General features: G+C 42.1%; 1 protein-coding gene across 1 annotated transcript in view; it reads right to left on the bottom strand.

The window, feature by feature from the left end:
• The window catches only part of ELF2 (E74 like ETS transcription factor 2), an 82,473-nt gene that overhangs the window by 48,025 nt on the left and 22,317 nt on the right, over positions 1-12,131 (bottom strand). The window contains exons 2-3 of the mRNA XM_018557106.1: positions 7,411-7,570; positions 3,077-3,242 (exon numbers count right to left, since the gene is read on the bottom strand). Of these exons, the coding sequence (XP_018412608.1) occupies positions 3,077-3,242; positions 7,411-7,485 (241 nt within the window). The 5' untranslated portion in view covers positions 7,486-7,570. The remainder of the gene's footprint in view (positions 1-3,076; positions 3,243-7,410; positions 7,571-12,131) is intronic.

Here is a 12,131-nt window from a genome sequence, read left to right as displayed (position 1 = left end):
GTCAGGCTCATCAACAAATAGGAAATCTTGGAAAGTAGGAGGGGGCTAGCCAATGCTTGGTTTTTACAGCACAGATTTGTATCTTGCTTTTTCATATGACTTCCACTCCACCCACTTCCCCCTCCCCAGTCGATTCCCTCTCCCAGATTACCTCACTACACGTACCTATTTCTATTTTTGTTTCTCAGATGCGAGTGATAACCTGTGTGAGAGGGAGGGGACCATGATGTCCTGTACTCCAGGAACTAGGTTGAATGATTTTGGGTGTCATACCACCTGAAAGAGGATCAGTGCTGAAACTAGTGGGTGAATCTGCAGGGGGGTGAGGTGGGGTGTGTGGTGCTTAGTGCAGCAAGAACTGCATTTTATGTTTTTACATTTTTAGAAAGGGTAGGCTGCTGATTAAAAAAAGAAATCCACTTCACTTTAAACTGTAAACAAAAATGCAAATCTGGTGGCAATTCTGTAAATTAAGCGAGTTGACTAGGTAACAAGACCATTACAATGACATAAATGCAATGCCAGCAAGTTGAAACCATTTTTTTTTCCCTAGTATATATTCTCCTCCAATGTGTACATTTAGAAAGTACATGTGTAGTGTTCCTATTCTGTGAAGTGCAGGTACAGAAATGACCCTGCAAGTATTACAAATATCCCTCTATGTCTGCTGCTCTTTCAACTACACAAGTGTCAAAGTTGTCACTGGCCTTGAGTATTGTCAGTTAGGTTCAGATGAATCCAATATTATTATGTATTGGGACCGTTTTAGTCATACGTGTGCCAAATCCTTTTTTGTTCCATATCTTCTGCCAAACTTGTAAATGTATCATCCTCTTTTTACATTTATCTATTTTTATGGCATTTTGCAAACAAATTAAGCAATTCTAAATGTAATGGCCAAAAATTGTTCAAAACTAGGGCAGGACTTTATCAGCATATGTATGCTGTCCTTGTACTACTGCCCCACATTTTAAAGCTTTGAATATCAAACATCTAGATCAGTGAGAATCTACCTTAAAAGAGAACTATAGCCCAACCTTTTTTGGCCATAGTTCTCTTTAGGGTCACAGGATGACATTTACCATGTCCTCCTGTGACCCAAATCTCAGCCTCTAGAGGACTATTGCCCACTGTATGCTGACAGCGCACCAATCCCCTTCCCCATCCATCCTTTCAGTATGAACAGTCACTGACAGGGAGAAGATCGGGAACTGAGCATCAGCGGTATGTAATCGCTCAGTTCTCGATCAATAGAGCAAACCGGTGACAGCTTCAGTGTCACACTTCAGCTCTAATTAACTAGTAATAATTTCCTTCTCCCCATAATTCTCCTTTAACTGCATATGGCAAAATGTAAGCAAAGTTGGATCAGTAGCTCAGTCTGTAATGTACGTACATCCTAAATTTAAGGCTGGATTCACACCACTTGCATTGTGTTTATTGCACATTGACAAGCACTAAACACACTTGGGTTGACATGCATTAATGTGCATTTTCAATGAGTGCATTAATGTGCATTTTTTTGTTCACAGCAGGAGCCAAAATACTTTATTTTTCTTTCATTCAAGCTAAACTCTAGGCATAAATATAAAAAAAACCTTGCCTCCGCTTTAATGTGAGTTCTAGCATGCATGTGTTGATATGAACTGGGCCTGTTGGAAACCATGGATTTCAGCTTGCCATTGCGTTGGGCCTTGGGCTGTGTTGCTGTGTTGAGCAACACAGCCCAACACAGGTGTTAATGCGTCCTTAGAGGAATTGTACAGAAAGTTAACTGCAAGCACAAATTTTGAGTGAATTGTATAACCAAGATGGACATTTTTAATTAGATCATATTATAGTACCTTTTCAGTTCTACGATTTGGCCTGTGACAATCACTGGGATTACACGATCATATTCTGTGTGCAGCAAATTGACAAAGTTTTAGATACAAACCTCTTTAAAGCTGAACTCCAGCCAAGCAACTAGATGTGTGATTGAAATACACTCATGTGAACTGAACATTTGTCATTCTGTTTAGTCAGGCTGACAGCAACAGCGCTTGGACATCTCTGACAGTCTGACTGGCTCACAGTGTTGTCCTTACCTCTCTTAGCAGGACTGCTATACAAGAGAAAATCATGTGTCTAAGGCTCCATTCACACATTAGCTGTTTTCCGCGCGTATTTGTTGTTCATATTGTTGTTCATACTTGTGCAACGTCCGCATGGTAGGAAAACGTGCATCGCACAAAAAAGTCCAAATATAGTAATAGCTACAAACGTGAAGAATTCACGCGTATGTTAACGTTTGTGCGCTTTTGTGCCACGACAAAAACGCTAACGCTATGTGTGAATGGAGCCTTAGTCTTCTCTCCCATGGGTTGTGCCTCATGATTTGCCCAACATTGTCAAGTAGGGGTTGTGTAAGAACCATAGCCCTGTGTAAGTTATAAGTCAGTTTGGAGCTTTAACAGGGCTTTCTATCCTCCTTCTCATTGGCTGAATGGAGGGACAGGGAGCAGAGAGACAGGAAAATATGCTGTTGGGGAAATTAAGTGACCCTATTGAAATTATCTACTACCTGGGACCCCCAGTGTCAAAGCCACCCTGCCCATCTAGATCCAACGTGTTAAGGTGCCCATACACTGCACGATTATCGTACGATAATCGTATGCGATCGGTTTTTCGTACGATAATCGAGCAGTGTGAACGGAGACGTGCGACCGTTTCTACTGTATGGTCGCACGTCTTCTGTCGAACCAGCATGTTCGAAAACCAGCAGGGAATCGTACGATTCTCGGCTGGTTAGAACGGTGCTCGGAAGACAAATGCCGAACGGGCCGGTGTGCGGCCCTCAGGGGGGCGGGCTTGCGATGATCGAGAGTGCGATCTGCCTGTCCAAGATGGGCAGATCGTACGTTTTTTTAATCCCTGTACAACCATCGCAAGACTGAAGTCTTGCGATGGTTGTACAGTGTATGGCCACCTTTAGTCATGGCCCTACTTGAGGAATGAATGTAGCAATTGCTGCTTTAACCCCTTAGTAGCTTGCTGAGATTTATGTGTATAATGATTGAGTGTAAGTGAAACCCACCTATCTCCACAGTTTCAGTTTCAATCTCTTGTTCGTCTGCAACATCTTGCATCATAAAGGTCTCATCATCATACACCAGCACCTGGGCAGCATAGCCCTCCTCCAAACGTGCACTGGGAACTGGTTCCACTATAACAGCAGGGTATTCAGTGACTTGTACTTCTTCCTGTGGGACCAAACAATTCCCAAGAGAGTCAATTCAGAGTCTTTGTTAGGTTCTATAAATAAACCATCCATGTTAAGTAGCCTGTAAGTCATACAAATCAGGAGTACATAAATCAAGGCAAACATTTTGGCCCATTATGCTGCATTCAGGTGATTAAACTAAAAACTAAAAACCGGCTGTAAAAGTTACAAATGCCAGTGCAATCTACACATCACTTAAAAGGAGAACTATGAGGTAAGAGAGGATCACTCATCCTCATAGTTCAAGCCAACGTGTGACAATGAAACTGTCACACGTCGACTCAATAGATCAGGAAGTGAGCGAATGCATACCGCTGTATGCTCGCTCACTGAACGCTGTAGCTCGCGATATACCGAGCTTTGGGGCACAGGAGGAGGTTAGTATGTGTCCTCCCGTGACCCTTAAGAGAACTATGGGGAAAACACTTACCCCATAGTTCTCTTTTAATACTGTATTTTTAACCAGGGGATTTACCAGCCATACATGCTGCAGGAATCCACACAAGAATACTGATCTAAAGGGTATTACAATGAACATTTTCCATAAACTATGCCTGAAATAACCAAAGGATAAAACAACAATAACACCTAAAAAAGAACTGCGGGCACACATTTAAGTAACTCTTGCTATGGAACTACCCTCTGCACTGCAAGGGTTAAAGTGACATTAAAGTAAAAACATTTTTCCCTGCCCCCAATGTTAATGAAAGCACTTACCTTAAATGATGTCTCTTAATCCGATCTTCTTCTTCTTTCCTGTCCTTTTCATCTGTCCATCCAGCGGTGCAGCGGGTCTCCGATCCAGCGGTGCACGCGTCCATAGACTTGCCTTGTGTCTCTCCTCGCGTCCCGGCCGAAAATGTGAACTGCGCATGCTCCCGCCCCAAGGTGCTTTGCAGCCGCCCGTGCATCTTCACATTTTCGGACGGGATACACTTTTTGCATATATCTACTGCCTGCTAGCAGTAGATTGATGCAAAAAAAACCAGAGGCTTTAATGGAGCCGGTCGGCTCTTAGACCAGTCCCTGGAGTGTCTCTCCCCCTACACTGCAGAGGTCTAAGGTCACTGAGTCATCACGTTATATACACAGTGTATAGGACGTGAGGACCCCAAGGGACATACCATCGCTTTAGCGGAGGAGGAGACAGGCTGGAAGGAGCTCTGCTGGTTCAGAGGATAGGTAAGTATAACTTTTTTTTACCTAGCCTAAAATGAGCAGTTAACCCTTGCAGTGCAGGGATAGCCAAACTGCAAGGGTTAATACAAATTGTACCCGCAGTTCTTCTTTAAGGGTCTATTCACAAAAGGTCGAGATTTTTATTTTAGATTTTCTGCTGCCTGCTACAACCTTAGGCCAGACTTATGGACATTATTCTTCTTCCCTGCATGCTCTGTAGCTTCACCAGTACTGCCAGAACTCACTCACACTCGTTATCTCCTGCTTCCATGGGCTAGTCTCCACCCAATAGAGCAGGGTGAACTCAGGGGCTGCAACCTGGGGTCAGCACACAGCTTAGTCCAAACCTCTGTGAGGGGTCCCTAATGGAACACCAGCTGGCCCTTACACATCACCTGCTCACATGAGAATTCACTTCCTCACTTTCAAACCTCCATGAGGCAGTTCCCAGTGGTACAAAGGCTGCTCCTTAGACTCAGTGTCGCGGGGGATCCAACTGCACCTGCACTCATGTGAGTTGACTACATACGGCTACTTGACAGTATATTTCCCTTTTTCTGGGATGCATCCAATATTTACTAGTATGCGAGTCACATTTGTTATGCCCTTGGATCTTTTAAAAGCAGCAGAATAGGTGAACTTTTCCTGTGTATGAATTTTATGTACATGAAGTCTGGAAAGACAGCAGATATGTCTCAGATTTATGAGATATAACTTCACATACAAAGGTGGCTATGGTAAAACTATTCTTCCATTTTTCTTATACTAATCTGGAAGAAGGAAAACTGACTGATGCATGAGGGTAATCCACTAAGGCATGTGCAGTATTTTCATTACCATGCATTGTTTTTACAGTTACAAATTACACAAATTTTCAGTTTAAAGACTTTATCGCACAACTAAAACACATATTTAATAGTTGCACTTTTTGAGGTATTTAGAATGTATAAGTCAATTCAGAAAGATTGGTGCATGGGTTATTGTTCTTCAAAATACTGCAAGCTTAAGGATGACAATAACCATGATTTTCTATGAGATACCTTGGGAGGAGCAATTGCATTCTCTTACTTACAAAATCTATTTCATGTGACAATATAAATTCCACACTTTTTTTATGGGGTAACCTTTTTATCCCATAGTTCTCTCTAGGGTCACGGGAGGACATATACTAACGTTCTCCTGTAACCCAAAGCTCAGTATATAGTGGACTATTGCCTACTATATACTGAGAGCGCTGCAGCCGGGACAAATCCCGACAATACTGTCGAGATCCACCCAGCTGGCTGATCTACAGGCAGAGCCAGCTGTGCCCGCCCCCTCCCCAGTCCATTCCTCCAGTCAGTGCTGGAGGATCAGAGAGGGGAGGGGGGAATCCCTGCGGGGAGCGGTGACTGACGGTCACTGCTCTCTTCAGGGAGATGACCGGGAAGTGAGCCAGCGACCGTATGTGTTTGCTCACTTCCTGATCTATAGATTCAACGTGTAACATTTAAATATCACACATCGGCTCTAACTATGAGGATAAGTGGAAATCACTCACCTCATCGTTCTCCTAATTCCTTGAATTTGTTGAGAAAATGAAGATGAGACAAAGCAAAAAACAGTCATAATAACTTTTTTTTATCTAAGGCAGCAAGAGGAGTTCTCTCTACAGACACATGTATGAATTATGTAAATATAAAACTTGTAGTTATAGGGGCATTCCAGTGTCCACCATGCAGTTTTCTCAACAATTCTAAAGTGTAAAAACGAGCATATGGTTGTCATTTGAATCTAAATTAAGTAATCTTCAGATATAAGAAAAAACTGCACTCCATATAACCATCCATATTGTTATTTGTGGCTGTGAAACCCTCCCTGGCTGCTACCATCACCCAGCAAGAACTGGAGTGGGGCTCTCCCCGTACTGTAGGAGTTTAATTGCTTGTTTTTATCTGGAGGCAACTTCAGTTTTACTTATCCCTCACTCCTGCATGGGTCCTCTTAGCTGCACAAGAAGTCTCTTGAAGCGGCTTTTCTTTGCCACAATGATGTCATCACATACAATGCAGAACCAGCAGTCCTTCACTGTAAGGCCTCATTCACACCGCTAAGAGCCGTCCCGTATAGATCTGTGCGGCTTGCACGGCCGCATCAGGCCGCTTCCGGGAAGGACCGGTGCTGCCTGTGATTGCACGCAGCAGCCTATTCTTTTCTACGGGAGTACGTGGCCGTATGCCGCCGTACGCTCACCCAAACTGCACAGCCGTGCAGGTGTCCGTGCTCAGACGCAGACAGGATGCATCCTGTCTGCGTACAAGTACGGTCACCCGCACGGAAGTGCAGCTCGGGTGAGCGCACGCCTGCGTACTCCCATAGAGCACAAGCAGCACCTGTCCTTCCTGGGAGCGGCCCGATACGGCCGTGCATGCCGCACGTATCTGTACGGGACGGCTCTTAGCGGTGTGAATGAGGCCTAAGTGGGGACACCAATGGGGCACCCACAACCCAGAGCATCACAGGAAAGAGGAGAGCATTGGCTGCTGGGGGAGCAAGGGATAAATTTAGCAAAACTGCTGTTGATGTACCCTCTATACCAAGACAAGCAATTAACCCTGGCAGTGCAGGAAGAGGGGCCACTTTTTATTTTAGTCAGTTTAGCTTGAATTAGTGAGTGCTAAGTGACTAGGCGAAACAATAAAACATTTGTCCAAGAACTTGCAAAGGTTAGAGGCTTAATCACATTGAGTAATGAATGCATTAAAATCGAAATCCTTAAGTAAGGCACCTTTTTCTCCTATAAATCATTTCAGAGGGTACTGGATAAATCTATACACATCAAAGTAAACCTGAAGTGCAATTACAGATCACATCATGTGGTTAAAAAATGTTGAAACATTGTACTGATGTTCTGATCTCTTGAAAAATACATTACATCATGAGCAGACAGGGAAAGCTAACCTTTTATTCACTCTATGTGGTTTTCTCACCTGATCTGGATTCTCAACACCATTGCTGACAAAGTCTCCCACTGAGCCACCACCATCCACCACAGCGGAGGTCATGTTGCATCCCACAAGTCTAGCTGCAAGCTGAGACTACACAATGCGCTGGCTAAAGAGACACACCACTCAGGTCTTCACACTAATCCTGAAAGAGATTTAAAAAAAAATAGTAATTTATTTATTTATATATTATTTGTATTTATATAGTAACAACAAATTATGCAGCACTTTACATAGTTGCACATTCACATCAGTCCCTGCCCTCAAGGAGCTTACAATCTAAGGTCCCTAACTCACATACACACAGGGCCAATTTAGAAGGAGGCCAATTAAGCATGTCTTTGGCGTGTTGGAGGAAACCGGAGTACCTGGGGGGAAACCCATGCAAGCACAGGGAGAACATGCAAACTCCTTGCAGATAGTAGTTATAAAAAATAAAATAAACCCCACAGAAAAGTATAAGAATCAAAGTGCAAGAGCAGGCTTTTGCCAATCCTATGCACATTTACTAAGAAGTAATTAGTTTACTATATCATACAAGTATTATTTACATAATAATATTTGAATAGGATTAATATGAAGATTTAATTAAAATTTGATATATTGCATTCCTTCCTTATCCCGAAAGAAAATGCACAACAAAACTGAATTCATATCATCAACCAGTGCTAAGGATATTATTTTTTGAGCGACAGAGACGGGTGTCTTTTGAGAGACAGACAGATGTCAACAGTCTATTTTTTCTATAAAGCACTACAAAGTATACTGATGCTTTATAATGTGGGAATTAAAGTTTTATTATGTGGGAATTAAAGCTTATCTAAATCCCAACGCAACAATGTAATATATTGCAGCTTAGCATGCGATGGCTGCATTTGACTTCTTTTTCCTTTACTTTCACCTGGTGATCTGGTCAGTAAATCTGTTATTTTCCATGGTCCCTTAACAGACCAAACTGTCCTACAAAAGTGGCAAATAGAGGGTTGAGACAAACCATGTAACACTGACAGGGGCACTTACAATAAATAGTCAGCTTGTTTAATTTATGTAAGACCTTTATCCCAAAACTAAATAAAACAGAAAAAAACTGTTGCTGTAACTGCTTAATAAGTGCTAACTGGAGTTCAGCTTTAATTTGTTAGCCAAGCCCATCTAAATCTGCTAGTACATCTAAAGCTGGGTATACACGGTTATATTTTCTTCTTTCAAACTGTGGACTGAACAAAGAAAATATAACAGATTGCTTCATTACGCTAATCGGCTGCAAGACCCGTTCGGCCCGAAGATTTTGCAACCTGTTCTTTCGATCAGCTGATCGAGGAACGTGGGGCAGAAGGTGCTGACTAGGGATGTTCAGATACCAGTATCTGTATTGGTGCCGATACTTGGCATTTTCACGAGAACAACCAGGGTTGCAGCTGCAACTGGGCTCTGGAGCTCCACCACTGTCCTGAAATCATTATTCTGTATTGTTTTAGAAAAAAAGGTATCAGTAATTGTATCTGTGAGTACTTGAACAAGTACTTGTGCTTGGTCAGCAAAAAATGGTATTGATGCATCCCTAATTTTATATATATATATATATTAAAAAAATCATACATTAAAACAGGAATGCACAAATCCCAGGAGCCCCGTAGCCAATGCTCCTTATGGACTTGTTCACACCATGTCCAGACCAGAACAGTTTGTTCCCGGAAAAAAAAAGCATCCCAATGTATTCCTATGGTATTTCTGGGCTCTGTTCACATCAGCGCAGTCCATGCCAGACAAAAAAATATATACTGCTTGTGTAATTGTCTCCTGTCTGGAATGCACTGGAACGCATCAAAAATGCATGCAAATGCACTGGACCGCACCTGAAAGCCCATTTTAAGCGGGGGGGGGAAAAAGAACACTCGTGGCAAAATTGCAGCAAAAGCGCAATGTCCCCACTAGTGAAAGGCAAAGCAAAAATGTCCTCAACAGGGAAAATGATGTGTACATGAGATTACATTGTAGAGTCCTTCCTCTGTAAAAGAGGTGCTTAGAATGCTGACAAATACAAATGTGGTTTTGTTTTAAGTGGTCCTGCTGAGGTTTCTAATAAATAAATTGCTGTGCACATCATAGTTGTTAAAATAGCCCAGTGAACAAGAGCAAAGTACAGAAACTTGTTCAACATTAACTACAATTTCACTGAGATTGGACATTTCTAGTTTATTAAGTCACAACTATTATTTAGACAAGCAGGTAGCTGCGCTATTTTTTCCATATACATCAGGAGCGTTCATGCGATCAAACCTAGGAATTTCTAAAAACATTTTTAACCAAGATCTAGCTATAAACATGCACAACTGGATTACCCAGAGCATACATCTTTATGTCTATGAAGGAAAACATAACATAGGGACACTCCATGCATTAAGATGGCCACAGACCATAGCATTACACAGTCATTGGTAAACGTAGCTGATCCAACAGATCACTACCAAGTACATTTTACAGTGACACTAAACTCAGGAGTTAAATCTTAAAAGTACATTCAAGCACCTTAACTATTAACAAGAATGTATCTTATTTGTGTATCACTCGGCTGTAGATCCTCAAATCATCTCTGAATTGGTGCTGACACTGTCCTTCCTTCTGGAGGGTGGCTACTTCTGTTCCCCATGGTCCCTCTGTGTGTGTAAAGTAGCCACCGCTCCAATCACTGTGGTGGACTACAATCTTAATACAAAGTAGTAAACTAAACATGATATTGTAGTCCATCACAGGGGTGAGCTTTGAGCGGTGGCTACTTTACAACCCACAGAGGGACCATGGGGAACAGAAGTAGCCACCCTCCAGAAGGAAGGACAGTGTCAGCACCAATTCAGAGATGATTTGAGGTTGTACAGCCCAAATACACACAATGCACAAATAAGCTACATTTTTGTTAATAGGTACTTGAATGCATTTTTAAGATTTAACTCCTGAGTTTAATGTCACTTGAAAGTTGAATACATTTTTATAAATAGCTTGTAAAATGCAGGAGCAGTGTGCATTCAACACTGTGGTGTACAGTGGAGAGCGGTATCTGGTTTCCATTTCAACTAGGACCCTAAATGTTAGTCTTATATAATAAAATGATTTCAAAAAGTCATACGGTATAAAACAACTACATATTCAATAAAGTATATAATACATTCAGGACTAATTATAATGAGATTTACAGACTTCTTGAACTGTAAATGCAAAATACAACTTCCAGAAATGTAATTACGCTAGCTAATAGCATCTCATGGCTATGCTGCTGGGGGAAAACATTATGCGCTGGATAAAAGCTGGTAAGAAGCAGAGTATGTAATAATAACAGTGCCGCAAGACATCAGGACATAACAACAAGAGAGCACAAACAAACAACCCACTCAGTACGGTTTGACTCGTATTGTAAGGGCTCTCAGCCAAACAGACTTAATTCATCAACCATATAACAAAAAGTAACTAGACTATGGGCTACTATCCACAATGAACTGTACACATGAGAAAAGGGCATCGCACTACAATCTGTCCGACTGGCATTCTCAACAAAACACAAAATGGGACAGGCCAATCACCAAAATCTCAGAGAAGCTTTATGCAATTTCAAGAGTCATTTTTAATCTTTTTAAACCAGCAGCAGAAACCAGTGATGGCTGTGGGGGGACCATTGAGATGGACACTCCCGAATGTGTTTGTTCCCCAATGGACTGGGGGGGACCAGTTCTAGCAACTGGAAAGGAGTTTAGAGGTTTAGGCACCTGGAAATATTTTTTTTTACAGGTATTTGCTTGGTTCAAACTATTTGGATATGTGTTAAGGTCACGTCAAAGCCCTAGAGTAGAACAGGAGGGACACCAAAAGAATTATTTTCAGGAACAGTATTAAAAAAATAAAAAAAAAACTGCAGGCAGTGTAGATAGGGTTGCCACCTGTCCAGGATTCACCCGGACAGTCCTGGTTTTGAATGCTGTGTCCGGGTTTCATGGCAGCAGAAACCCGGACACAAGATGTCAGGCAGACAGGGGCAACCAAAGTTAGGATAGGGGCTACTGGCCCCCCACTGAAAATAGTCTCAACTAATATACTTACATATGAATGGGTGTCGCTATTTACACGACTAAGCCACGACTCATTCTTCCCAAAAAATATCCGTGTGTCGCTAGAGTGTTCGGGTTTTGCTTGAAGAAAAGGTGGCAGCCCTAAGTGTAGAGGATGCGGTTGCTGAACTTTGTTATGTGAATCCAATGGCTTCAATATATTTTAAGACACAGAGTTGGAAAAGGGATGCAGATTAGGGGTTCTGACATCACTCTGACCTTCTAATGTGCATGCTTCTTTAGGGTCAACGTGTGTCAGAAAACAGAATCTGGGAACGCCAAGCACCTAGTAATCTTGGGCAGCCCTTGTATTTCTCTTTCTGCATTAAGACTGGTAACATACCTTTAGAGCCTATTCACACCATAGCTTGTGCTAAAGGCACGGTATTCGTGCACTGCAATTCAATCTGCACGGCACCTCCCACTGGGCATGCATGGTACTGCAATACCATGCAAAAAAGTGGAATATGCATGATTTTTTTTCACTGCACAGCCGCTCTTACAGTATAAGAGAAAGTGCCTGAGCAAGGATCTTCATGGCAGGATCTTCAGGTATGATTTTAATAAGGCTGCAGTTTTTTAAATTATAATTAAGTGTTAAAGATTATA

The sequence above is a fragment of the Nanorana parkeri genome, unplaced genomic scaffold, assembly GCF_000935625.1.
Source record: "Nanorana parkeri isolate BGI_ZX_2015 unplaced genomic scaffold, ASM93562v1 scaffold267, whole genome shotgun sequence".
Classification (NCBI taxonomy): Eukaryota; Metazoa; Chordata; class Amphibia; order Anura; family Dicroglossidae; genus Nanorana; species Nanorana parkeri.
This window is presented reverse-complemented; position numbering and strand designations above follow the sequence as displayed.